Source organism: Megascapheus bottae, chromosome 12 (assembly GCF_031878675.1).
Source record: "Megascapheus bottae isolate mThoBot1 chromosome 12, mThoBot2.hap1, whole genome shotgun sequence".
Classification (NCBI taxonomy): domain Eukaryota; kingdom Metazoa; phylum Chordata; class Mammalia; order Rodentia; family Geomyidae; genus Megascapheus; species Megascapheus bottae.
In genome coordinates this window covers 27,232,291-27,259,833 of record NC_143520.1, presented here as the reverse complement: position 1 = coordinate 27,259,833, position 27,543 = coordinate 27,232,291, and the positions used below count along the sequence as shown (strand labels likewise).

Sequence of the window (27,543 nt, the reverse complement as noted above, 5' to 3'; positions counted from 1 at the left end):
GTTTGAGCTCAGGATCTGAGCACTGTCCTTGGACTTTCTCAAGGCTAGAGCTCTACCACTTGAGTCTCAGCACCACTTGTGGCTTTTTTTCTATATATGTGGTACCTAGGAATTGAACCTGGGCTTCGTGCATGCTAGGCAAGCACTCTACCACTAGGCCAAACTCCCAGCCCCCACAAGTTATTTTTATGTATTAAGTTTGTGTAAGCTGTACTGCAATGTCTCTTGCCTGTAATCCTAGCTACTCAGAAGGCTAAGATCTGAGGATCACAGTTGGATGCCAGCCTCCCTGCCTGGGAAGGAAAGTCCTTGAGATTTATTGTAAATAGAGCTGTGGTTCAAGTTGGTAGAGTGCTAGCCTTGAGGAGAAAAAACGCTCATGGATACCTTCCATCCCCTGAGTACCACACTAAAAATGTTTTACAGGTCCAGGAATTTTGATTAGTGGTAGAATGCTTGCCTAGCATTCATGAAGACCAGGGTTCCATTCCTAGGTACCACATACCTAGAAAAAACGAGATGTGATGCTGTAACTCAAGTAGTGGAGCTCTAGTCTTGAGGAAGCCCCAGGACTGGCCAAAAAAAAAAGTCTTGTATCAGGTTCTATATTCATTCTGTTGTGTGTGTGTGTGTGTACGTGTACGTGTACTTGTATTAGAGCCTTGTATTCTGTTTTTTTGCTGAAGGATAATGCTCTGCCATGAACCCACATTTTCACTCAGCTTTTTGTTGGTTAATTGGAAATAATAGTCTTGAACTTTTCTGCCCTGTCTGGCTTAAAACTGAGATCCTCAGATTCTAGCCTCCTGAGTAGCTATGATACAGACATGAGCTACCAGCCTTATTAGCACCATTTGTTGAAAAGGCTTTTCACAGTTCAATATAGTTCTGGACCCTTGTCAGAGATACTTGAATGTGTATGCAGGGATTTTTTTCTGAGCTCTATTCCCTTGATCTATAAACTTGTTGGTCATTACTACTGTTCTTTTTTTTTTTTTGGTCTGAAAAAGGTTGTGGAATTTTGTGCCTGTATCAGTACTTGAACTTGGCCTGGGTACTCACTGTCCATTAGCTTTTGTGACCAAGTCTTGTGCCCTACCTACGTGAGCCATGGTTCCACTTACAGTTTTTTGGTAATTAATTGGAGATTTGGAGTCTCATGAACTCTCCTGCTCAGGCCACATTTGAACTGCTCCTGAGTAAGTAGGTTTACAGTCAGGAGCCACTGTCATCTGGCCAGTTGATGGAATCTTGATAGAGATTGCACTGGTAATTTGTATGATTTTATTTTATTTTTATTTATTTTTTTGGTGCCGGTCTTAAACTAAGGGCCTGTTTGCCACCCTCAGCTTTTTTTCTCAAGGCTAGTGATCTACTCAAATTACTACTCCATTTCCTGCTGTTGGTAGCTAACAGGAGATAGAGTCCCATGCACTTTTCTGGGCTGGCTTTGAAAGTCAGTCCTCAAAATCTTTGTCTCCTGAGTTGCTAGGATTGCAAAGCAGAAGCTGTTAGTGCCTGGCTTCCCTCCCTCTTCCCCTTATTGATACTTGTACTTAAGCTCAGGGCTTTGTGCTTTTGCTTAGCTTTTTTTCTGTTATACCACTACTTGAGTCACACTTCCATTTCTGGCTTTTTTGCTTGTTATTGGAGAGAAGAGTCTCAGTGGACTTTGTCTTTTGGCCCACTTATCTTCATAACTTTCTATTTTCTTTCTTTCTTTATACTTCCAGATTTGAATCCAGGACCGCACGTATACTTGCTGTGTGTAGTGTCTTGAAGTTTTATTATTCCAGTATTGGTAGTGATCTTGTTAGCAAACTGCACTGCCAGTCGTATAACAGTATAATTTTGTATATACATAAAGGATCATAATAAGCAACATTAACTGCTTAATGTATATGTTTTACAGTGTACTCTAAGGATAAAGACATTTACTGTAAAATAATATACTGTTAATTCAGAGTAATGCATCTCACTTTTATCATGTGTATTAGTTGCTTCATCTTCTCTTGTGATTGACTTAATCTTGTGTTTTGTTCACCTTGGCCCTAGGGGCAATAAGCTATACCATATATACACCCTGTAGACTAGGTGTATGGAAGGCTATTCCATCTAAGTTTGTGTAAGTACACTCTTAAATTTGCATGACAACCAATTCTTTATCATTGATACACACTTTTTAGGTGCTAGGTAAATTAAATTGCTTTGCTAATATGCTATTCAGATTGTTTATTACTTGCATTTATGCATAAGACTGATTTGATCTTTGTAGTTACTAAATTTATTAGCTTCAATAGATTTCTTAAGGATTCTGATATTCTAAGCCTTTTTGTTGTCATTTTAGATACTATATAATTAGCCAAACATGGTGGTGAACATTTGTAATCTCAGCACTGGGGAAGCAAAGCAGGTGAATTGCAAGTTTGAGGCTAGCCTGGATTATATAATAAAACCCTGTCTTGGAAAGGTTAAAAAAAATGTTACATGTGCTTTATTGCTTGATGTAGGACTGTTTATATAATTCTTTGCTCTGGATATGTAGTTTTCTTGTCTTTCATTTATACTTTATTACCTTTTTGTTAGATATTTCCATTGTAATCATACACAGTATTTGGAAGTTACCTGATGTTAGCAAATATAATTTAATTTCTTTTTCATTGATGGTCTGTCAGACAATTTTCATGCCAGTTTGAGCCACCTGAAAGGATTTAATTTCAGAATTTTCCATCTCTTGTAGTCCTTCTAAAAATTTTTGCTTATTTTTTTCATACAGATACAGGTTGAGCATCTTACCTGAAAATCCTCTAGAATTCAAAGCACTTTTTTTTTTTTGCCAGTACCAGTTTGAACTTTGGCCTCCCATATTTGCATGGCTGATAGTGTCACTTGAGCCTCATCCACCCTAGCTCTCCTTTTTGCTGGTTATTTTGGGTATGGAGCTTACTGGACTTTTTTGCATAGACTGGCTTAGGATTGCTACCTTCTGGATCTCAGTCTCCTGTGTAGCTACTATAGACAGGCATGAGCCACCAGTGCCAGGCTCAATATCTAAAACTTGTTTTCTCCCTTGATATACTAGGTAAAAATTCTTTTTTTGCTGTCTTGACCTCAGGGCCTGAGCACTGTCCTTGAACTTTCTCAAAGCTAGATCTCTACCACTTGAGCCACAGCACCACTTCCCTGTTTTTTTTCCTATGTATGTGGTACAGAGGAATCGAACCTAGGTCTTAATGCATGTTGAGCAAGCACTCTACCACTAGGCCAAACTCCTGGCCCCTAAGTGAAAAATTCTATGACCGACTTTATGTTGAATTTTAGTCAAAATCTAACAGTGAAAATAATGTATAAAATTATCCTTATGGGCCGGGAGTTTGGCCTAGTGGTTAAAGTGCTTGCCTAGCATGCATGAAGACCCGGGTTCGATTCCTCGGTACCACGTACATAGAAAAAAAGCTGGAAGTGGTGCTGAGGCTCAAGTGGTACAGCTCTAGCCTTGAGAAGGTCCAAGGACAGTGCTCAGGCCCTGAGCTCAAGCCCAGGACTGGCAAAAAAAAAAAAAAGAAAAAAAGAAAATTCTCCTTACAAGATGAAAATGCATACTCAACCTGTATTTCCTTGATCTTAAATTGATAAAACTTGGAATTTATCTAATCTTCCATATTTTCTCTGTAGACTTTTTTTTTAATTGTATATTCCTTTATGGCTTTTTTTTTTTTAATGTTTTATGAACTTAAGCTTTCGTTTGTAGAACTCAAAATTTAGTGGAGTTTGGTAGCTCATGCCTGTAATTCTAGCTACTTGAGAGGCAAAAATAGAGTAATGGCAGTTCATGGTCAGCAAAGGCAAAGACTTCTCTATAATCACCATCTTGACCAGTGTGGGTGGTTGGGGTGGCATGTGGCTATTGTCCTCGATATTCAGGCATACAGTGAGACTCTTCTTGAAAATAGCACAAGAACTAGCCAGCGGATTGGCCCTAGTGGTAGAGTGCCTGCCTAAGAACTGTGGGGCCCCGAATTTAAGTCTAGGTATAAAAAGTCTCTTTTTAGACTCATTCGGATGGTAGAATGTGTACATAGAAAGTGTGAGTCCCTGAGTTGAAATCCTAGTACTACTAAGGAGTTTCGCGTTTTTTTTTTGTTTTGTTTTGTTTTGTTGCGATGGTCTCCAAGATCCTCCTGCCTTGGCCTCCAAAGTGCTGATTTACAGGTATACGTCATCACATCTAAACATAATAATTTCTTAATTCAGATTCCTAAGATTCTGAGCATCTTTGGTAACAGGTTTGTTTAGTAGGAAATGTGTATTTTGTCTCATGTGTGAGATTATGAATTCCTAAGCACATAAGTGAGTAGGTCAATTAATGAAGATAGTTCCTTTATTTTATTTCAAGCAGAAATGTAACTTTAATTTTTTTTCCCTCATTATTTAGACCCTGCATCGAAGTGGGAGTTTCATCAATTCATTATTACAGCTGGAAGAACTGGGATTTCGTAGTGGAACCCCCATGGTTAAAAAAATTGCTTTTATTGCTTGGAAGAGCTTAATAGATAATTTTGCTTTAAACCCAGGTATGTATAGTTTTGTTTATTTTGCTCTTAGGCAAGGTTAAACATTGAAGCTTTGGAGTTTATACTGAAACTTAACTTTATTGGCTTTTGTTAAGCAAACAGTATCTGTAGTGAAGATAGAATTTTATTTGTACTATTACTGGGGCTTGAACTCAGGGCAAAGGTGCTATTGCTGAGCTCTTTTGCTTAAGGCTTGCATTCTACCACTTGGAGCCAGTTTGGTGCTTAATGGGATACAAAAGAGTCTGGGAAGAGACATCTGAAACTTACTAGTACCTTTTTTTTTTTTTTTGCCAGTCTTGGTCTTGCTTGGGATTTCTCAAGGCTAGCACTCTTATCACTTGAGCCACAGCATCACTTCTGGCTTTTTCTGTGTATGTACTCTACCACCAGACCACATTCCCGCCCCTACTTTTTTTTTTTTTTCTGAGCCCTGGCCTAGCAAAGGTGAGGCTATATTTAATTACTACAATTCGCCTTCTCTCTACCCTCACCCCCCCAAAAAAAAGTTTTTATGTCAAAAATGGAAAAATACCATTTGTGACTTTCTACACTAAGTTGAACATTTGTTGCATACCTTACAAACAATAAACCTGAGAAGTATTGTAACTATTTTAGAAAAGCTAAGAGGTATACCAGGGTACTTAAAGCCAGTGGAAGATGTGAAACAATGTAAAATAGAAGTAACAATAGTTTAGGAATGTTATTTTTTCAGTATCTCTGAACAAGTTAAGTTTTACTCGGATCTTCTTGCTTCTGATGTCTGACTGCCACCATGCTTGGAATATGATTCTCCCTTTAGGTAGCTTAGTTAATACTCATTTTTGTTTTCTGTTTATGCCTCAGAAAGCAAGAAGATTGCCAGTTTAAGGCGCCCTTGGGCTATAAGAGACTTAAAGCAATCATTTAAGAATCAGACAGTCTGAGCATGGTGACACATGTAGGTAATCTAGGCAGCCAGATAGCAAGAGGATCCTAGGTTAAGGCCGGCCTGAGATACAAGAAATTCAAAACAACCACTTCTGTACATCAATTTAAATTACATTGGATAGGATGTCTATATGGTGGATTAGAAAGAGGTCAAAGATTTAAAGATCCATCACTGATCTGAGTAAAATCGAGTATTTTTTTAATTAAAGGAGACATCCTATTCCATGATAGGCTATTTAGTGGAGCTTTTTGCACGAATAGAAGTTCAAAATGTATCCTGGCTTGAAGACTTGTGGGGTTTTTTGGGGGTGGGAGGGAATGGGGGTTGATCATGGGGCTCGAACTCTGGGCCTGGGTGATGTCCCGGACCTCTTTAGCTTGAGGCTATCCCTCTACCACTTGAGCCACAGCACCACTTCTGTTTTTTTGGTGGTTAATTGGAATGCTCCGGTTGGCTCTGAATTGCAATCCTCAGATCTCATCCTCCTGAGTAGCTAGGATTACAGGTGTGAGCACAAGCACCTGGTTAGGACTTGTGATTATAAGGTGACTTGAGTTGTTTTTGCTTGCTTTTTTGTGGTATGGATTGAACTCAGAAGTTTGTGATACCAGGTAAGGCTTTTTTTCTGATGAGAGGTATTCCACTAAACTTAATGTTTTGACTGATGTCTCCAAATCTTTTTCTAGTTTTTGTGACAGGATACTTGAGCACAGAATTTGTCTTAATTTTATTTATTGTGGTTCCATTCACATGGTACATATCTGGCTTAAGTATTTTATTCAAAGAATTAGATCTCATTTGTATACTGAACTTGGACAACCTGATTATTAAGGCAGAATAGCTCTGAATGTAAATCAATGCATTTAGACTTTTAAGCTATATGATAATACTTTTTGACAGACTGTAAAATGTTCTGTTACTATTTTATTTTTTTGCCAGTCCTGGGCTTGAACTCAGGCTGGGTACTGTCCTTGAGCTTCTTTTGCTCAAGGATAGCACTTTACCACTTTCAGCACTGCACTACTTCCTTCTTTTTAAGTAGTGCTGAATAATTGAATGCAGAGCCTCATGTGTGCTAGGCAAGCACTCTACAACTATGCTACATTTGCAGCCATGTTTTGCTGTTTCTGAGAGGAAGCTTGTTATTATCCTTGGATTCATCAAGCCACTAGAATTCAGCATTACTCCATTTTTAACAACAAGCAATATTATATTGCCATACATCACCTGTTTGGAAAAGCATCGTACCAGGATGATTTTTATGATCATCTAATGAATATTACCAGTTCCTATTGAGGTGTTTGGTCCAACTGTCAAAATGAAAAGTTGGAGTAGAACACGAACAATCTGAATAATTTCCTTTTTTTTTTTTTTGGTTGAACTCTGGGCCTGGGCGCTTTCCCTGACTTTTCAGCTGAAGGCTATTGCTCTACCACTTGAGCCATAGTGCCACTTCCAATTTTCTGGTGGTTAATTGGAGATAAGAGTCTCATCGACTTCTGTGCTTGGGCTGGCTTTGATCCTCGGATCTCAGCCTCCTGAGTAGCTAGATTTACAGGCATGAGCTACTGGGCCCTGGCTTTGATGAATTTTTTTTAAAAAAATTTGTTCTGTGGTAAAGAAGAAAGACTTAAGTAGCTCATTTAAAAAATTTAAATATTAACTTTGACTTTTTACATGTCTTTTTTTTTAAAGACATATTATGTAGTGCAAAACGACTCAAGTTGTTAATGCAGCCTTTGAGTTCGATCCATGTGAAAACAGAATCACTAGCATTAACAAAACTAGAAGTCTGGTGGTACTTACTGATGAGACTTGGACCATACCTCCCTGCAAATTTTGAACAGGTAATTGTTCATTGTTGCTTTAATTCTTAAATTCTAATATAAGTCTTGTGTTATATTTTTATGTTAATAGACCACAGACTCCAAGAGAACCGAAAGAGGTTTTTTTGTGTTTTTTACTTTAAATTTTTTTAAAGTACTAGTCCTGGAGTTAGGATGTTGTTTCTGAGCTTTTTTTCCCTCAAGGCTAATGCTCTACCACTTGTCATAGATCCACTTCTGGCTTTTTGGTGGCTAATTGGAGACAAGAGTCTCCCAGACATTTCTGCTTGGGCTGGCTTTAAACCACAGTCCTTACTCAACCTTCTGAGTAGCTAGCATTGCTGGTGTGTACCACCAGTGCCTGGCTAAGAGCTTTTCTTTGTAGCTCAGAACTTGGCATTTTCTGTTTTAGATTTTTTTTTGGGGGGGGGGGGGGCAGGTCTGGGCTTGAGCTCTGGGCGGAGCACTGTCCTTGGATTTTCTCAAGGCTAGAGCTCTACCGCTTGAGCCTCAGCACCACTTTTTTCCTATGTATGTGGTACCAAAGAATCGAATCTGGGTCTTCGCGCATGCCAGGCAAGTACCCTACCACTAGACCAAACTCCTGGCCCCAGAATTTGGCATTTTCTGTGGAGAACATTCTCTAATGACCTAGAATAGAGCCAGGGTTTTGGAAAAAGACACATCTACTTTCAGTAAACTTGGTGAAACGAAATTGTTGAAAATAAACATGAATGTGTAATTGGAATCAACAAATTTTCCAAATTCTGGCATTCTAAGTTTCTGATAGACTGATATTTAGTTGTCTGGCATTTTAATTGGAATTGAATCTAGATATGACTGGTAATGGGGTAATTTATTTATAAATCATGGATTGCAGCATTGATCTAGCAATAGAGTATCTGCTCACCAGGCTAGGCACTGAGGGTAAAACGCCAGTACTGCCCCAGAAAAGCACAACTAGGGTGCTTTAAATTTTTTTTTTGATCCTGTCCTGGGGCTTAACCTCTAGGTCTGGATCCTGTTTCTGAGCTTCTTTGACTCAAGATTAGGGTTCTCCCACTTTCAGCCGCAGCTCCTTTCCAGTTTTCTGGTAGTTAATAGGACATAGGAGTCTCATGCACTTTCCTGCCCTTGCTGGCTTTGAACTGCATTCCTCAGGTCTCCTGAGTAACTAGGATTACAGTTATGAGCCCAGCTACAATATTTAAAAGTGTGTGTCTATGTAGACTGTTTCAGACCTTTGGTCACATGTAGAGTTTTCTACTGTGTCATTGACTGCCCATGAAATTTTTGCTTTTGGACCTTTTCAGAAATTTTTAATTAGGGATGTTCAGAAATTTATATTATAGAAGACTTTAGAAACAGGAGGTCTAGATAGATTATGAGTAGACATTTTCTCTTTTCTTGCCCTTACAGGTTTGTGTGCCCCTGATTCAGAGTACAATCATTGATAATAGTGCTTCACCTCGAAGCAGTTCATCTCGTTTACTCACCTCTCCAAATTTAACTCCTATGACTCCTGTACACAAAGGTAAGAGATAGATGTCCTTGTTTTTTTTTTTTTTTTTTTTTTTTTTTAAGTGAATGCCTTTGAGAGCAACAATAAGGGAAAGGTATCATCTCCCTGTGTAGCTCAGGCTTGGTTAAAATTTATAGTTGTCTTGCCTCAGTCTACAGGTTTGTCTCAGATTACAGGTTTGTGTCCCCCTCCCCCCAGCCTTTTTTGGTGCAGGTCCCAGCTCACACAAACAGAAAATCTATAGATTAAAATAGTTTTCAACATAAGAATTAATAGCCTATTCAGTTAGAATTGTATTTTGTTTTATGTGTTTGTGTGCTGGTCCTGGGATTTGAACTTTGGGCCTGAGATCTGTCCCTAGCTTTTTTGCTCAAGACCAATACTTTACTACTTGAGGCATGCCTCTACTTTCAGCTTTTTGGGCAGTCTATTGGAGATGAGAGTCCCAAGGACTTTCTTGTGTAGATTGGCCTCAAATCAGAATCCTCAGATTTTTGTCTTGAATAGCTAGCATGTGTGAGCCATCTGTGTGCAGCTCTTTTAAGGCATAGTTTATTGAAGAGAAAATAAGTGCATTTGGGTAGCAGAAAAAAATCTTGTATAACTTTTGTTTTTTCTCTTTAAAGGTGCTTCTCCTTACGGAGGTCCTGCAACTCCACGCTCAAGCTCAAGTTCAAATTCGAGTGGAATGGCTGCAATATCTTCCCTTCAACTTTTGGGACTAGAAATGTTGCTTCACTTTTTGTTGGGTCCAGCAGTGTTGAGTTTTGCTAAGCAACAGAAACTTGTCTTGAACTTAGGTATTTAAGTGTTTTTAAAGTGTTTTTACTGTAACAATTCAGATTAACTCACTTTTTTTTTTCCATTAAAACATTTTAACACTTTTTTTTGGGGGGGAGGTCATGGGGCTTGAACTCAGTCTGGGCGCTGTCCCTGAGCTCTTCAGTTCAAGGCTACCACCCTACCCTTGATCAAGGCCCCACTTCCCATTTTCTAGAGGTTCAATGGAGATAAGTCTCAGGTCCTTTTGTGCCTTGACTGGCTTTGAACCTTGGTCCTCAGCTCTTAGCCTCCTGAATAGCTAGGATAACAAGTGCAAGCCACTTCCCTGGCCAACATTGATTTTTTTTTTTTTTTACATCATGTTTCAAATGTCAAGTTTAGCAAATAAGTATTCAAGAATAGAATCTCTATATGCAATCACTGGCACAGAAATTTAAGAACAAAATTAAAATTAAGCTGAGTTTGTATGTCCTAGATACATATTGGTCTATATATCATTATGTCTATAGAGTATATAGGCCATCATAGATTTTTATGTCTATATAGATGTATATCTCTAAGATCAGGTCAGTGACCTTGAGTGCCTGTAACTCACTTTTTTTTTTTTTTTTTGGTGCCAGTCCTGGGCTTGAGCTCAGGGCCTGAGCACTGTCCTTGGACTTTCTCAAGGCTAGAGCTCTACCACCTGAGCCTCAGCACCACTTCTGGCTTTTTTCTATGTATGTGGTACCGAGGAATTGAACCCGGGTCTTCGTGCATGGTAGGCAAGCACTCTACCACTAGGCCAAACTCCTGGTCCCCGTAACTCAACTTTTGATGAAACTTTATTTTCTCCACAGCTCAGTTGTAATTCTGTATAAGTAGAAATCTTTTTATTCTGACCATCTAAAATTTTGTAAGTTGATAAATTTACTTCATAATTTTTTAGTTTTATATAACTTTTGTATTTTTCTCCCTTTTAGAGCCACTTGAACATCCGTTAATCAGCAGCCCTTCTTTTTTTTCCAAACATGCACACATCCTCATCACTGCTGTTCATGATAGTTTTGTTGCAGTTGGAAGAGATGCTTCAGGTAATAATTCTGAGAATCATATTCAAAATTATTTTAGAAGAAGATAGAGTAAATACTTAAGTAGTACCAAAAAAATTTAAATCATTTATTTAATTCTTGAAGCAATTTTTTGTGTTTCTCCATTTTACAAATGGAGAGACTGGGTTGTATAGAGAAGTATGTAATGTACTATTTTGTGCTGGTACTGGGACTTGTATTCTAGGTCTAAGTGTTGCCTCTGACCTCTTTTACTTAAGGCTGGTGCTCTACCACTTGAGCTATAGTTTCACTTCCAGCTTTATTATTTATTTATTTTATTTATTTATTTTTGCCAGTCCTGGGCTTGAGCTCAGGGCCTGAGCACTGTCCTTGGACTTTCTCAAGGCTAGAGCTCTACCACTTGAGCCTCAGCACCACTTCCGGCTTTTTTCTATGTATGTGGTACCGAGGAATCGAACCCGGGTCCTCATGCATGCTAGGCAAGCACCTTAACCACTAGGCCAAACTCCCGGCCCTAGCTTTATTATTTAAAAACATTTTTTTTCTAATGGTTAATTGGAGATAAAGCCTCACAGACTTTTATTACCCGGGCTGGCTTTGAACCGAAATGCTTAGATCTCAGACTCCTGGCTAGTATTATTGACATGAACCACCAGTATCCAGCAATATACTTATGATAAATGGTAATGCTGTGATTGTTGTCTAGGCTCTATGGCTAGAGCCATCTGCATTAAGATTTTGTTCTGAGCCTTAGAAATTTTATTCTTAAAAATCAATATTTGAAGAAGTAGTTTATCTGTGTAATAATAACATGAGATTACTAAAGGCCTGGGTGCTATCCCTGAGCTTTTTCTTGTTCAAGGTCTACCATTTGAGCCACACTTCTACCTCTGGAATTTTGAGTGGCTAATTGGAAATCAGAGTCATGGATTTTGTTGCTTGATCTGGCTTTGAACCATGATCCTCAAGATAGCCTCCTGATTATAGGTCTGAGTGACTAAATGCTTGGCTGATTTTTTTTTTTTCCTTTAACCTAGTTGATGAATGAATAACACTTTTCCCCATTAGATTGGTTGTCACATACCCTTGTAAGTCTTTGTTTTTTCCTTTTCTTCAAAATTCAGGGGCCAGAAGTATGACCTAGTGGTAGAGTGCTTGCCAAGCATATATGAAGCCCTGATTCCGCAGTACCATATGCATAAAAAAAACACCAGCAGTGGTGCTGTGGCTCAAGTACTAGAGCAGTAGCCTTGAGAAAGCTCAAGGATAGTGCTCAGGCCTTAAGCTCAAGCCCACAACTGGTTCCCCCCCCCCCCCCAAAAAAAAGGCCCTTTGATGAATATGTGTGTATGTGTATTCAGTTAGGTATTGCTCAATTTTTTAATACTATAAAGGAAAAAGAAGAGCTTTGTTGAAAGTGCTTGTTTCCTTGTTTAATAGATGCAATGGTCCATGCTATCTGGAAAGAGCTAATTACCTTGGTGAAGTCTGTGACTGAGTCAGGTAAGCATTATTACACTGAAATTGAAATCTTTGAATTTTATAGGGACTTCACTTTTTTTTGGCCAATCTTGGGGCTTGAACTCAGGGACTGAGCATTGTCCTTAGGCTTTCCTCAAGGTTAGAGCTCTACCACTTGAGCCACAGCACCACTTCCAGTTTTTTCTATGTATGTGGTACCAAGGAATTAAACACAAGTCTTCGTACATGCTAGGCAAGCACTCTACCATTAGCTAGGCCACACTCCTGGCTGAATTTAAATTTTTTTACAGTGTTTTTATACTAATTTAAAGTGCTTATTGGCTTAGTAAAGATTTTTTTTTATTATTGTTGGGGTAATGTACAGAGAGAGGGGTTACAGTAAAATTTGTTAAGTAGTGGGTGCATTACATTGTTATCCCTTCTCATGTTTTTGATCCCCTTTCCCTCACTCTTACCCTTTCCCAATCATCTTGTTTTACTCCCTTCCCTGTTGCAAGTAAACAAATAAATATGTATACAATATACCAGTTAACAAAGTCAGATATAGTAATCATATGAAATTAACCATAAGAGGAAAAAAAGGGAAAAGAAATAATTGCACATAATATATTGAGAACAAGTCACTAAGATAAACCTCTTGTTTCCATATCCTAGAGTTTACTTTGTTTAGTTTCATCCTATATGACCATATGTACATAGCTTTTGAGTTTTTGTGATCCTCTGCTAGATGTGTACAAATTATTACAAATGAGGGAAACCATGGAGCTATGTTCCTTTGGGTCTGGCTTTTTTTTTTTAATATGATTTTTTTCCATGTCTTTTTTCTTCATGATTGGGCAATGTCATCTTTCTGATAGGAGCATAGAATTCCGTGGTGTAAATATACCATATCTTCTTGATCCATTCATCTACTGAGGGGCATCTGGGTTGGTTCCATATGTTAGCTATTATAAGGCTGCAGTGAATGTTACTGTTCTAGTAGCTTTAGTATGGTCTTGTTTGTAGACATTGGGGTAGATGCCAAGGAGTAGGATTGCTGGGTCATAAGGGAGTTCTATGTTTAGTCTTTTGAGGAATTGCCATACTGCTTTCCAGAGTGGTTGAAAAAGTTTACACTCCCACCAACAATGTACTAGCATTCCCTTCTGACTGTATCTCCCCACCAGCATCTATTGTTACTAGAGTTCTTGACAATGGCTGTTTTAACTGGAGTAAGGAAGAATCTCAAAGTTGTTTTGATTTGCATTTCTTTTATGGCCAGAGATGTGGAGATTTTCTTCATTGGTTATAGGCCATTCTTATTTCCTCTTAAAGAAGTCTTTTTAAGTCTTTAGTCCACCTTTTAATTGAATGGTTGTTTCTTTGAAAGGATTTGTTTTTCAGAGATTCAATTTTTTGAGCTGTAGGTATATTTTAGAACGAGGCGCTTGTCTGTTATATGGCTAGTGAAAATATCCCACTCTGTGGGCTTTCTATTTATCTTGCTAGCTGTGTCCTTTGCCATACAGAAGCTCTTCAGTTTAATGTAGTCCCATTTGCTCATACTTTGTTTAATTTGTTGTTTCTGGGTCTTAAAGTTTCGACCTGTGACAAGGAGACACCTAATGTATCTTCTACTCCTTCTTGTAAAGTTTTCAGGGTATCTGCTGCTTTTACCTCAAAGTCTTTGATCCATTTGGAATTAATTCTGGTGCAGGATGATATATAAGGATCCAACTTTAGTGTTCTGCAGGTGCTTAACAGTTCTGCCATCATCATTTGTTGAAGAGGTTGTTTTTCTTCCATCCTATTTTTTTGGCTTCCTTATCAAAGATTAGATGGCCATAGGTCTGTGGGTTGATTACTGGGTCTTTAGTTCTATTCCATTGGTCCTCAAGCCTATTCTTGTGCTGGTACCAAGCTGTTTTGATTACTATAGCTCTGTATAATAGAGTTGGGATTTTGGTATTTATAGTTCTCCACCGTTCTTTCTGCTAAGGACTGTTTTGGCTATATAGGGTCTTTTATTCCAAATGAATTTTTAAATTGCTTCCTTTATTAAAATTCTGCTTTTTTTTTTTTTTTTTTTTGCTAGTCTTGGTCTTGAGATCTGGGCCTGAGCTTGGGCTTTCTCAAAGCTAGAGCTCTACCACTTAAGCCATACCACTTCTGGCTTTTTCTGTATATATGCTACTGAGGAATCAAACCCTGGTCTTCATGCATGCTAGGCAAGCACTCTACTGGCCAAACTCCCAGCCCAAATAATCTTTAGAAAGAAAATTTTCATCTCACCTGTATGAATATGTTTAGAACCATACCCTTCCCTTTGCTTTTTGACAGGTAACAAAAAGGAGAGACCAGGTTCTGAAGTTTTAACCCTAATACTAAAATCTTTGGAAAGCATAGTGAAGTCAGAAGTATTTCCTGCATCGAAAACACTAGTAAGTGTACCTGAAAATTGATTGTAAAGGTCATGTTTTGAAATTGAGTTTATGTTGATATTTTCAGAGATTAGAATTGGGACAGACTTTTCATATAATAATTAGCAACATAGTTTTATAATAAATAGCATCACTTCATAATCACTGCAGATTTTTCTTTCGTGCAAGAACTCAGGGCTTGGGTGTTGTCCTTGAGGTTTTTTTTGCTAAAGGCTAGTACAGTACCACTTGAGCCACAGCACCACTTCTAACTTTCTGGTAGTAATTGAAGGTAAGAGTCTCATAGACTTTCTTGCCTGGACTGGCCTCAAACTGTAATCCTCAGATCTCAGGATACTTCTGCTTATCTAGGATTATAGGAATTGGCCCTCAGCTTCCAACTATATATTTAAGATACTTTCTTTAGATGTATTTTGTAAATATGTATAGGGATAAGAAATAGTGTCCCATAAATTAAATATGAAATAAGTTTTAAATGTTTTCTTTATGGACTGACAAATGCACTAGAAATATAGCACAGCAGATGAGGTGAATTGTTTTTACCCAGTTACATGAATTTGAGCAATTGATTTGATTCATTTGTAAAGAAACAGTATAAAGCTGCACACTGGTGGCTCACGCCTGTAATCCTAGCTACTCAGGAAGCTGAGATCTGAGGATTACAGTTTGAAGCCAGCCCAGGCACAGAAGTTCACAGGACTCTTATGTCCAATTAACCAGAAGTGGTGCTGTGGCTCATAGTGGTAGAACTATAATCTTGAGCTGAAGAGCTCAGGGATAGTGCCTAGGCCCAGAGTTCAAGTCCCAGGACTGACCAAAAAAAAGAATCAGTATAGCAACGGTTATATTTGAGTTGATACATGTAAAGGACTAAGAGTCAAACACAAATGCTATTGAGTTTCAGAGCAAAACCTGTAAAAACATATTTTGCTATGTCATTTTTAGGGTATGGTTCGATTTTATATTAAGACAAGTATAGCAAGCTAATTGAGAACAGTATGGTATAGGCTTAGTCTGCCTTAGCAGTTCTAGACCAGCTTCTAGTTTGCATCTTGTTCCTGTTATTATTGAGTATATACAGGATTTCTTTTAGCAGCAGAAAAAATAGAAACATCTTTAGCATCCATTAAAAATGATTGAATAAACAAATGGTATACATTCATATGATAGCATTTGTATGTTGGTGTAAAAATTGTTTTTTAAAAAATTGTGTCTGCTAATGAATGTCTAAAACTTATTTAAATATATACAAGCAAATATATATTTACATGAAATGAGCAGTACTTGTAAGAATTTGCTAAGTTATTAAAAGTATTTCACACTAGTGGAATTTTGCTAAGTAGAATGACTGATTATTGTAAAACTTTTGGTCTTACTTTTTTTAGGTCCTCATGGAAATTACAATTAAAGAACTTCCTCAGAAAGTGTTAGGTTCACCTGCATATCAGGTTGCTAATATGGATATTCTTAATGCAAGTATCTTAAATGTAATGATATGATCAGATTGGTAACTTTCCCTCCCCTTCTCCCAAAATCTGTTCCATGGTTTTTAATTACTTCATTGCATGTGGTGGATTTTTAAAATTCTACACTTACTGCAGTTAAGATAGGTTGACTAAGTTAAAAATGATATAAAAGTAGTAGCTTAATGTGAATAATGAAATATGGTGCTATCTATAGATGAAAATTCTTTTTCTGGATTAAGTAATTGAGTAAAGCTAAGTTTTATATCTATTGCTGTTAAATGTTAAAAAAAAATTGTAAGATAAGGAACATGAGCTTAATACGAAACATGCTTATTTGCATGATGGTAGTAATGTATTAGTCCAGGAGGCTTTAGGTCAGTGTTCTTTGTTTCTGGAATCACACATTCCTTGATATGTAGGTAGCATAGTTAGAACATACTGGTTGATGTTTATATTTAGTGTTCTTTTGTTTGTTCTTGGAGTTAGAGTATTGCTATATCTCATCCTATCCTTGACCTCCAAATCCTTTTACTTTAAGCCACCCATGGTACATGATGATAGTAGGGAGTATCATACCCAGTATTGCATGCAATTAATGGACAATAAACTAGTAATATCTTAAATAATGCTAAATTAAGATCACTATTTCTTAGATTACTGTAGAAAACAAGTACATTATTTCTTGTAATTGAGAAGATTATTTTTTTTCCTTTCTTCAGGGAACTCCAGCTTTGTTCTTAATTCAGTTATTTTTCAACAGTAATCTTTTGGAATGTGGTATAGCAGATGAAAGGTAAACTTGAACTTTAACCTGAAACTTTATATAGTTTTTGTTGTGAAACAATGCCCCATTGGATAAAATTCATTTTATTTTTATATCATAAATTTTAAGTTTTTCAGAATCAAGTGTCTCTCTGTGTGTATGTATCTATATATATACACACATATGTATATATACACACACATATGTATATATATAATTGTTTATGTAGCTATACATCTCTATGTAGCCTATGCTGATTTCTGATTTGTTTCTTCTTATTCTTTCAAGTACTGGTATTAATAAGCATGTACCACCAAAAATTTTTGGTTTTTGAGAGTCTTGTCACGTAGCTCATGTTGATGTAAACTTGATATTGAAATTTTTTTGTTCTTACCGTTCCTGGGGCTTGAACTATAGGCTTAGGCATTATTCCTAAGCTTTGTGCTCAAGTCAAGCACTGTACCACTTGCACTACAGTTCCACTTGCAGCTTTTTGTAGTTAATTGGAGATAAGAATCTTATGGACTTTGATGCTCTGGCAGCCTAGTGAGTAAGATTACAGGTGTGAGCCATCAATGCCCAGCTACCATATCTTTGTTTTTTTCTTTTAACTTTTTTTGTTTCCTTGTCTTTTTTTTGGGACTGGGGATTGTACCCAGGACCTTGCACTTTGCCACTGAGCTACATCCCAGCTCCAAATGTATCTTTTTTTTTTTTTTTTTTTTGCCTAAACACTGTCCTTAACTTTTTCAATGCCAGAGCTCAGAGCACTTGAGCCTTAGCACCACTTCCGGCTTTTTCTATGTATGAGGGAATCGAACGTGAGTCTTTGTGCATGCTAGGCAAGCACTGTACCTCTAGGCTAAACTCCTGGCCCTTTATTTTGTTTTTAGCTGGAAAAAAAAAAGTATTGGTCTGGTGGGAATGTGGCTTAGTAGTAGAGCACTTGTCTAACATGTATGTAGCCCTCAGTTTGATTCCTCAGTACCACACACAGAAAAAGCTGGAGTGGTGCTGTGGTTCAAGTGGCAGAGAGCTATCCTTGACAAAGCTCCAGGACAGTGCCTAGGCCCCGAGTTCAAGCCCCAGGACTGGCAAAAGAAGAAAAAAGAAAAAAATCAATCCTGCTAGGGTGGTATTCCAATAATTAACTGAGGCAGAGGCAGGAGGATGGTGAGTTTTAGGTCTGCCTAGATATATAAACTATTTGTATCTTACATAGTCTGTCCATTATCTCAAAGCAAAATCTGGCTCATTTGTCCACACTTGTAATTACAGCTATTCAAGAAGATAGATATGGGGACACTGTCCACTTTAAGGACAGCTTTACTAAAAAGTTATTAGTAAGATCACATCTTAGCAGAAAAGCTGGGCTTTGTGGTGGTACATGCCATTATCCCAGCTGTGGGTCAGTTATAAGTAGGAGGATGACTGTCTAGGCCAACTCAAGAAATAACTGTAGGACTATTTGAAAAAAAGCAAAGAGGGCTAGTATGTGGCTTAGTTGGTAAGGTACTTACTGATCAAGTGTTAGTAAGTTAAATTCTGTACTGCCAAAACAAAATTTCAGAACAGATGTTGGAAATCATTTGTTTCTTGCAGCTACTTTTAGAATTTTATTAATGAGCAATTAACATGTTTCTGCACAAAGTATTTATTAATAGGTTTTTAATTTGTTTAGGTTTTTCCTCAATTTGGAAACCCTTGTAGGCTGTGTGCTACAAGGTCCAACATCACCACTAGCTTTCAGTGATTCTGTGTTGAATGTTATTAACCAATATGCAAAGCAGCTGGAAAACAAGGAGCATCTCTGGAGAATGTGGAGTACTATAGTTACCCCATTAATTGAATTGATCAATCAGGTATGATGGCAGTCTGCTGCGCATTTCCCCTAGAATTTTAGGGTTTTTTTTTTTTTGTTTTCATTTGTAAGAAACTGAATAGAAGATTGAATATGAGGAGAAGACAATTTTTCCTTGTGTAATTAATAAATGTTCTTGGATTTGATATCATTGAATATTTTTATAGTTTCACTGCATTTCTGTCTTATTTGTCAGCAATTCAGTAGAAAGTGAGCCGCTCTGTTTTCTCCAGTGTTAGTTTATAAAAGGGCTTGACTTAGATATGTGTGTGTTTGTGTGTGTGCGTGCATATGCACTCACCTTGCGTTTATATGAGCTTTTTCTTATATGTGGTCTTTCTATGCATCCTACCCTGAGCTCCATCTCTGACATTTGGGTCCTTAATAATTATATAAGTTAGGGAACATTATTTTTTTGGTGGGGGGAGGTTGGGGGTTATTCTCTGTGGTCCTGGTTAAGCCATGAATTCAAAATCATCTGCCTCCTCTTCCTAAGTACTTAGGTTACAAATGTGTGCCACCATTTCTTGCTAATTACAATTATATTCTTGTGGTCAAGTCATGATAACATCAGTTTTTTTTTGATAACATCAATTTATTCAGTATTTGAAGTTAGTAATCTGAGTTGACCACTTCTGACAGAGTTGATGGTATGTAGCATAAGTTCAATATTCTTGGAAATATTCTTTGAGCTGAATCCATATAAACTTATATGGACGTCACATGAAGATAACAAGCACAATATTAAAAGATACTCTATAGGAAAAATAGTTTATACATCTGAAATCTTGCCTATTTTTGGACACCAGGAGTGTTGTAAAATATTTTGGGAGTTGCTTTTAAGACTTTAAGCATTAGTTTTCCAGACATTCTAGGGGCAAATTGCCACCAACTGATGAATTGAAAGCAACAGAAATCGTTTGATAGCAACATTGAGGTTTGAAATTCAGGATCAGTCATTTGTTTGGCTTGCTTGTTGGGCTGAAATTCTACCACATAAAATTGTTCCTCCTTTTTTCCCCCTTTCTTCCTCCCTTTTTTCCCCAGTCCTGGGGCTTGAACTTGGATGCCTTTTTTGCTCAAGGCTAGTGCTCTGCCACTTGAGCCACAGTTCCACATCTGACCTTTTCTGTATATGTGGTACTAAAGAATTGAATCCAGGGTTTTGTGCATGTTAAGCACTGTATCACTAGACCATGCTACTGCCTCTGCTTCCACCCCCTCCCCCGCCTTTTGCCAGTCCTGGGCACACTGTCTTTGGACTTTCTCAAGGCTAGCATTCTATCACTTAAGCCACAGCACCACTTCTGGCTTTTTCTGGATATGTGGTACTGTACAGTCGAACCCAGGGTTTTGTATATGCTAGGCAAGCACTCTACCACTAGCTTACACTTCCAGCCTCCATTTTCCTCTTTTTTCTTTGCCAGTCCTGAGGTTTGAACTCAGGGACTGGGCACTGTTCTTGAACACTTTGCTCAAGGTTAGTGCTCTGCTACTTGAGCCACATGTCCAGCTTTTTCTGAGTATGTGGTACTTTGTAATTGAGTCCGTGCATGCTAGACAAGCACTTTATCGCTAGGCTATACTCCTAGCCCTTTACTGTTTTTATGTTTTTTTTTTCCCCTTGCCTGTCCTGGGAACTGAACTCAGGGACTGAGTTTTCCTCAAGGCTAATTAATGCTCTACCATTTGAGCCAATCCTCAGATCTCAGCTTCCTGTGTAGCTAGGATTACAGGCATGAGCCCTCTTGCCTGGCCTTTACTAGTAATTTTTGAGATGGAATCTCACCAGGTTTTCTCTCCAGGCTTGCTTTGACCTTGCTTGATTCTGATCTCAACCTTCTAGAGTAAGATTATAGTCAAGAGCCACTAGCATGCAAGTAGGAATATTTTTTTTCAGCAACAAAGAAATCTCTTGTTTCTGTTTCTTGAAGTTCATTTCAATAAATATTATTTTGTATGATCAGATGCACATAGGCATTGCCTTTGTGCTACTCTTCTTTTTTTTTTTTTTTGTGGATCATAGGGCTTGAGCTTTTGTGAATAGTACAGCAATGAACATGGATGTGCAAGTATCTTTAGGTTAGTGATGTTCTGGGTGGATGCCCAGGATTGAGTGGTATGGCTGGGTCATAGGGAAAATCTGTTTAAATTTTTCTTCCTTTTTTTTTTTTTTTGGTTGGTTGTGGGGCCTGTCCTTGAGCTCAAGGCTACCTCTCTGCCACTTGAGGCCACAGCATCACTTCCAGTTTTCTGGTGGTTTATTGGAGATGAGTCTTACAGACTTTGGTGCCAGGCTGGTTTTAAACTGTGATCCTCAGATCTCAGCCTCCTGAGTAGTTAGGATTATAGGCCTGAGCTTGAGCTACCAGTGTCTGACTAATGTTGAAGTTTTTTGGTTTTGTTTTCGCCAGTTCTGGCGCTTGAACTCCCTACTTGAGCACCGACCTTGGGCTTTCTCAAGGCTGGAGCACTACAACTTGAGCCATGGTTACACTTCGGCTTTTTTCTATGTATGTGGTACCAAGGAATCAAACCTAGGTCTTTGTGCATGCTAGGCAAGCACTCTACCACTACACTCTAAGCCCTTGTTTAGGTATTTGAGGAACCTCCGGAGTGCTGTCCGAAGTGTTTAGGAGTTTATCTATTTTGGGGGGATGGGAGAGGGCCAGTCCTTGTCTTGAGCTCAGGGCCTGAGCACTGTCCTTGGACTTTTTCTATGTATGTGGTACCAAGGAATCAAACCCGGGTCTTTGTGCATGCTAGGCAAGCACTCTACCACTAGGCCAAACTCAAGGCCTAGGAGTTTATTTTTAAGATATATATTAATATGTATTATATTATATATATATATATTGTATTCCTATTTGTTTTTTTGGGGGGGTGGTTGTTGAACTCTTTCTGATTTTTATATAAACTTAGGTTTTCCTTGTGTGTCTGTGTATGTGGGAGGGGGGATGTGAACTAAAAAACCTGAATGTTGCCTTGTAGCATTTTCATGCTAAGCTGTTGCTCTACTACTTGAGCCATAGCTCAAGTTGGTGATTATTAGAGATAAAATCTCATGGATTTTGATAATGGATTTGCTTCAGACCTGATCCTCAGGTCGCAGCGTTTTGAATAGCTAGGATTACAGAGATGAATCACTATACCTGGCAGTTTTCACGTGTGTGTGCGTCTGTCTGTCTGTCTTGTGGCTTGAATTCAGGGCCTGAGCACTGTCCTTGGGCTTTCTCAAGGCTAGAGCTCTACTACTTGAACTACAGCATCACTTTCAGCTTTTTCTATTTATGTAGTACTGAGGAATCCAACTTGGGTCTTTGTGCATGCTAGGGAAGGACTCTTATCACTAGGCCTAAGTCCCAGCCCCTTTTTTAAGTTTTCCTTTTTTAAGGGCACCATTATATTCAGATCCACTTCACTTCAGTATAACGACATTTACAGGTCTACAGGTTAGGAATGCAACATCTCTTAAATATATTTTCATGGTAGGGCACAGTATGTTTTAACATAGAACAGGAGAGAGATGGTAATTTGTTGTAACTTTATTTTTTTCCTGTTTCAGACCAATGAAGTAAATCAAGGTGATGCCTTAGAACACAATTTTAGTGCCATCTATTTGGCTTTGATTTTACCAATAAATCATGTTTTTTCAGAACAGAGTTTTCCCACGGTAAGTCTGACAATTTATAAAATTTTATTTTTGTGCTGGTACTGGGTCTTGAACTCAGGGCCTGTGCACTGTCCACTGTCCCTAAGGATTTTTGCTCAAGGCTAGCATTCTCTTAAGAGTTTTATGGAATTCTCCTTCCCAAGCTGTCTTTGAATTACAGTCCTCAAATATTAGCTCCCTGAGTAACTAGGATTAGAGTTGTGAGTCACTAGTGTTTGGTTCTATTTCTATGTTTTTACTGAAATTAATTGTATACATAACCATTTTATTGCTTGGTTCTTTTTAATAGTTTTTTGTTTTGTTTTTGCTAGTTCTGGGGCTTGAACTCTTCTTTTGCTCAAGGCTAGCACTCTACCACTTGCCATATACCACTTTCACCATTTTCTGTTTATGTGGTACTGAGGAATCCAACCCAGGACTTCATTCATGCAATGCAAGCAGAGTCTAAGCCACATTCCCAGCCTCAGTGTGAAAGATAAATATGTGTGTTTGTATTTATAAGATTTTTGTCTTATTAGGTCACCATGAAGACTTTACTTAGAACTTGGTCAGAATTATACAGAACATTTGCTCGCTGTGCTGCTTTGGTGGCAACAGCAGAAGAGAATTTATGCTGTGAAGAACTTTCTTCCAAGATACTGTCTAGTTTAGAAGATGATATCCTTTTGGTAAGTTGGTCCTAATGTTAACCTTCTTTCACTTAAAGGAATTTTAGAAAGTGGAGATATAATTCTAAATGGTAATTTTCAATTTTTTAAAGAGGCTCAATTAGTATTAAGTTGTAAGCTTTGTGAAAGTTTTGCGACTTTTAAGTTTTTAGGTCCTTGCTTTGTGACAGTGAGTGTAAACCAACCAGCCAACCTTCCTTCCCTCCTTCCCTCCCTCTCCTTCCCTCCCTCCGTGTTGGACTGTACACTTCGTTGCCTATTCCAGAGTAACAGTGCTAGGCCTTGGCTGTCTTTGACCTTACTTTTTCATGTAGTTAAATGTTAAAAGTCTTTTTGGTAGTACGTTACAGTGAAAACTAACCAGGAAAAGATGACTAAAACAAATACGCCACCGAAAAAGAAGGCTGTATCTCGATCTCCTCCTTCTTGCAGCTTAATTGGAGACAGTCTCATGGACTTTGCTTTCCAGATTGGAAAGATTGGCATCAAGCTATGATCTCAAATAACAGCCTCCTGAGGAGCTAGGATTATAGGCTTGGAAGTTTGTAATAATCTTCACCTAGCAGATAGTCATTTGCAATCTAAATAAATACTTGTGTTTTGATGACAAAGTATCCTGTTTTTCTAGAAATGAGAATTTCCTAATTTGAGTAATTTTATTCAATTACTCTAGGTATGTTTACAAATGTCATACAGTTTTATTTTCATTAGTTGTGGGGCTTGAACTTAGTCACTGTACTGTCCCTGAGCCTTTTTGCTCAAAGCTAGTCCATTTTGAATGACAGTGCCACTTCAAGACTTGTGATGATTAATTGGAGATAACAGTTTGGGGACTTGCCTGCCCAGGATGGTTTTGAGCCATGATCCTTAGATCTCATTCTGTCCCTCAAGTGGCTAAGATTACAGGTGTGAGCCACTGGCACTTGATTATTGCTGTTTGTTAAGACTGTTCAGCCAGGCCCCTGTAATCCTTGCTACTCAAGAGGCTCCCATGTGAGGTTTGTGATTTGGGGCCAGCTTGGGCAGTAAAGACTGAGTTTTTTTCTTTTTTTAATCTTTTTTTTTGCCAGTCCTGCGGCTTGAATGTAGGGCCTGGGTGCTATTCCTTAGTTCAAGGCTAATACTATACCACTTTGAGCCACAAGGCTACTTCTGGTTTTCTGCCGGTTAAGAGTCTCATGGACTTAGGTGTCCTGTCTAGCTTTGAGCCACCATCCTCAGATTGCAGCTTCCTGAGTAGCTGGGATTACAGGTATTAGCCCCCGGCTGCAGGCTTTGTAATGAGTTTGTCTTTTTGTTCTTTGTTTTTTGAGACAGATTCTCAGAAGCTTAGTTCTGGCCTTGAAGGTACTTTTGTTCCTATTCAAGTACTGAGATTATAACCTTGTGCTGCTGTGCAATTTCTTTCTTTTTTTTTTTCTTTGCGCCAGTCCTGGGCTTGGGACAAGGGCCTGAGCATTGTCCTTAGGCTTCCTCAAGGCTAGTGCTCTACCATTTGAGCCATAGTGTGTGTGGTACCGAGGAATTGAACCCGGGCCTCCGGGTCTTCTTGCATGCTAAGCAAGCACTCTTCCACCTGGCCAAACTCCTGGCCCTATAATTCTTTGTTTTTGAGACAAGGTCTGGGCCAGCGTGCAACTATGAATTCTTCTACTTCAGCTTCCTGGAGTTGGTAATATAGGCTTGTGCCACCATGTTTACCCCTTCATTCTATGTGTGTTCTCTACTTGTATCTTTTTTCTTTCCCTAAATCAAGATAATCTTTTAGTTTGGTTTGTTTTTATTTCAGATCTATTAGAGAGGATGAGGAAAGTATGGATGGTTTATTTCAGATATAATAGAGATGATAAAGTATGGATGAGTTATTTTTTCCACTTTGTGGTTTAATGAGCACTTTATGTGTATTACCAAGAATATTGTGAAAAATCTAGTTGTTTGGGCTGTGGTATAGATTTGGTAGAGAGAGCTTGACTAGGAGCCATAGCTATGATCCCAAACACTGTCAAGGGAGCTATAATCTTGTTAATTTGATTTTAAAATGAACCTGTGTAGATGAATATTTCTCCTGTGTTGAGGTATCTAAATTATGGAAAGTAGTATTTCTAGGTGAGCACTCTACGACTAGGCTATACTGGTACTGGGAAGTATTTCTAAGCATATACTTACACATTATGTGATAGAAACTATTGGAATACATGTTATCTATTCCATAGTGAGAGTCTTATTTATTGAAAATACTAGTACTTTCTAATTGTAATTTGGGTAACAGTAGCTCATGGCTATTCCCCTAGTTTACTCAGGTGGTTTATTACAGTTTGAAGCCAGCCTGGACAAGAAAGTCTATGAGACTTGGTAAACTACCGAAGTTATAAATGGAGCTGTGCTCAAGTGGTGGAGTTCTCGCCTTGAGCAAAAGAAAAGTTTCTAATTATGATACTTATTTTCTTCCCTAGAATGTGGTCTTTTTGGACAGGATTGTACATATTATTTCTGTGATGGTTAATTGCATTGATTTTTCACCATATAATAATAAATATCAACCTCAAATTAAGTGTAAGTATTTTTAAAATTATTTTTGTCTATCCAATACTGCATAAATAGTTATTTATCATGTTGTTTTCTCTTTCTCTTCTTTCCCTTCTTCCTGTCTCACATGCATACATCATATGATATTTTCATTCTTTTTTGTTCTTGGTTGTGGGGTTTGAACTCTGGGCTTGGGCTCTATCCCTGAGCTCTTCAGCTCAAGGCTAGCACTCTATCACAGCACCATGTCTGATTTTCTGGTGGCTAATTGGAAATAAAAGTCTTATGGACTTTTATGCTGTTCAAATTTTTTCAATGAGATTTTGAATATCTGAGTAGAAATAGAAAATTAGTGGTTTCATAAAGGAAATCGTTTGAAATTGTTATTATTCCAAAGTGTAGTAAGGTCAAGTTGAGAATTTTGTGTGATTTGTAATTTTAAATTTACAGAAACACAGTAATCAATTCAATTGTGTCTTAGCACCACAGAGATCTTCAGATTGGTCGAAAAAGAAGAAAGAACCTCTAGGGAAATTAGCTTCACTATTTAAGCTGCTTGTGAAAATTATGTGTTCTTTCCACACTCTGAGCTTCAAGGAAGGACATTCTGATACATTGCTTCCTATTGGAAACTCAATCACCAGCATTCTTTCCAACATACTTGGACATATTTCTTTGCCCTCTGTGATTCGAAAGATGTTTGCAACTTTAATAAGACCCATGGCGTTATTTTATGAAAATTCAAAGTAAGTTATTTTGACTTAGTTCCTTAATTAAATGTGTACAAAAATGTGTACAATTTAAGTAGCATTTTCTGTTGTTTTTCTTAGGAGGTTTGTTTTTATGGGATTGTAATCTTGATCATTTTTGTTGAGATAGTTCATTTAGAGCTTTTTTTTTTTCAATGTAGTGCAGTATTTTCCATTAACTGTATAATAGAAATTGAAGTTATAATTGACAGTGAAATGTATAGTTATGTATTAGGCTATTAATGGTATTGTATATACCTTGTACCATATACATGGAAATCTTACTTTCTAAAATGTATGCATAGTATTTCATTAAATTTATAGCCTATTTTCTGATTAGTAGGCATATATTGTTTTCTGTCATAGTAGTATATGGCTATTCTTCTGTGGGGGGCGAGGGGAGGTGTGTCGTGAGGCTTGAACTTTGCCTGGGTGCTGTCCCTGGGATCTTCAAGTCAGTTCTGCCACCCTACCCCTGGGTCTGGGCATTGTCCCTGAGCTCTTGAGCTCAAGGCTACAGCCCCACCCTTGAGCCAAGCCCCACTTCCCACTTTCTTGAGGTTAATTGGAGTCTCAGGTCCTTTCGTCCCCTTGCCTGGGCTGGATTTGAACCTTGATCCTTAGATCTCAGCCTCCTGAGTAGCTAGGATTACAGGAGGGGGTCACTGCGCCCAGCATGAACATTCTTCATGTGTAACCATTGCCTGCATTGGACATTGTAGAATGTGTGAGTTAAAGGATATGAGTTTATCTTGGGCTTGGTGTCTCTCATATCTGTAATCCTAGCTACTCTTCAGATTTGAGAGTTTCAAGATTGACCTTTGAAGCCAGCTCAGCCAAAAATTTGCCCAGTCAATAAGAAGCAAGGCTTGGAAGTAGAACTCTTGACTTAAGTGGTAGCGCACTAGCCTTGAGCTGAAGAGCTAGCTCAGGGATAGCACCCAGGCCCAGAGTTCAAGCCTCATGACCACAAAAAAAAAGTTTGGGGCCAGGAGCTTAGCCTAGTGGTAGAGTGCTTGCCTAGAACGTATGAAGCTCTGGGTTCGATTCCTCAGTACCACACACTTTAAAAAAGCCCGAAGTGGTGCTGTGGCTCTTGCCGTGAGCAAAAAGTGTCCAAGGTCAGTGCCCAGGCCTTGAGTTAAAGCCCTAGGACTGGCAAAAAATACAAACTAAGAAGTTAGGTTTGGGGCTGTGAGTGTGGCCTGGTAGTAGAGTGCTTGCCTAGCATGCATGAAACCCTGGGT

At 38.2% G+C, this 27,543-nt stretch overlaps 1 protein-coding gene across 2 annotated transcripts in view; it reads left to right on the top strand.

The window, feature by feature from the left end:
• The window catches only part of Rif1 (replication timing regulatory factor 1), a 66,496-nt gene that overhangs the window by 14,957 nt on the left and 23,996 nt on the right, over positions 1-27,543 (top strand). For both annotated transcript variants that reach the window (XM_090342848.1, XM_090342847.1), the window contains exons 9-22: positions 4,436-4,574; positions 7,201-7,352; positions 8,751-8,865; positions 9,480-9,653; positions 10,599-10,709; positions 12,129-12,191; positions 14,490-14,590; positions 15,976-16,062; positions 16,776-16,849; positions 18,501-18,681; positions 22,246-22,353; positions 22,872-23,021; positions 25,475-25,574; positions 26,029-26,293. In XM_090342848.1, coding sequence (XP_090198974.1) covers positions 4,436-4,574; positions 7,201-7,352; positions 8,751-8,865; positions 9,480-9,653; positions 10,599-10,709; positions 12,129-12,191; positions 14,490-14,590; positions 15,976-16,062; positions 16,776-16,849; positions 18,501-18,681; positions 22,246-22,353; positions 22,872-23,021; positions 25,475-25,574; positions 26,029-26,293 — 1,820 coding nt within the window. The remainder of the gene's footprint in view (positions 1-4,435; positions 4,575-7,200; positions 7,353-8,750; positions 8,866-9,479; positions 9,654-10,598; positions 10,710-12,128; positions 12,192-14,489; positions 14,591-15,975; positions 16,063-16,775; positions 16,850-18,500; positions 18,682-22,245; positions 22,354-22,871; positions 23,022-25,474; positions 25,575-26,028; positions 26,294-27,543) is intronic.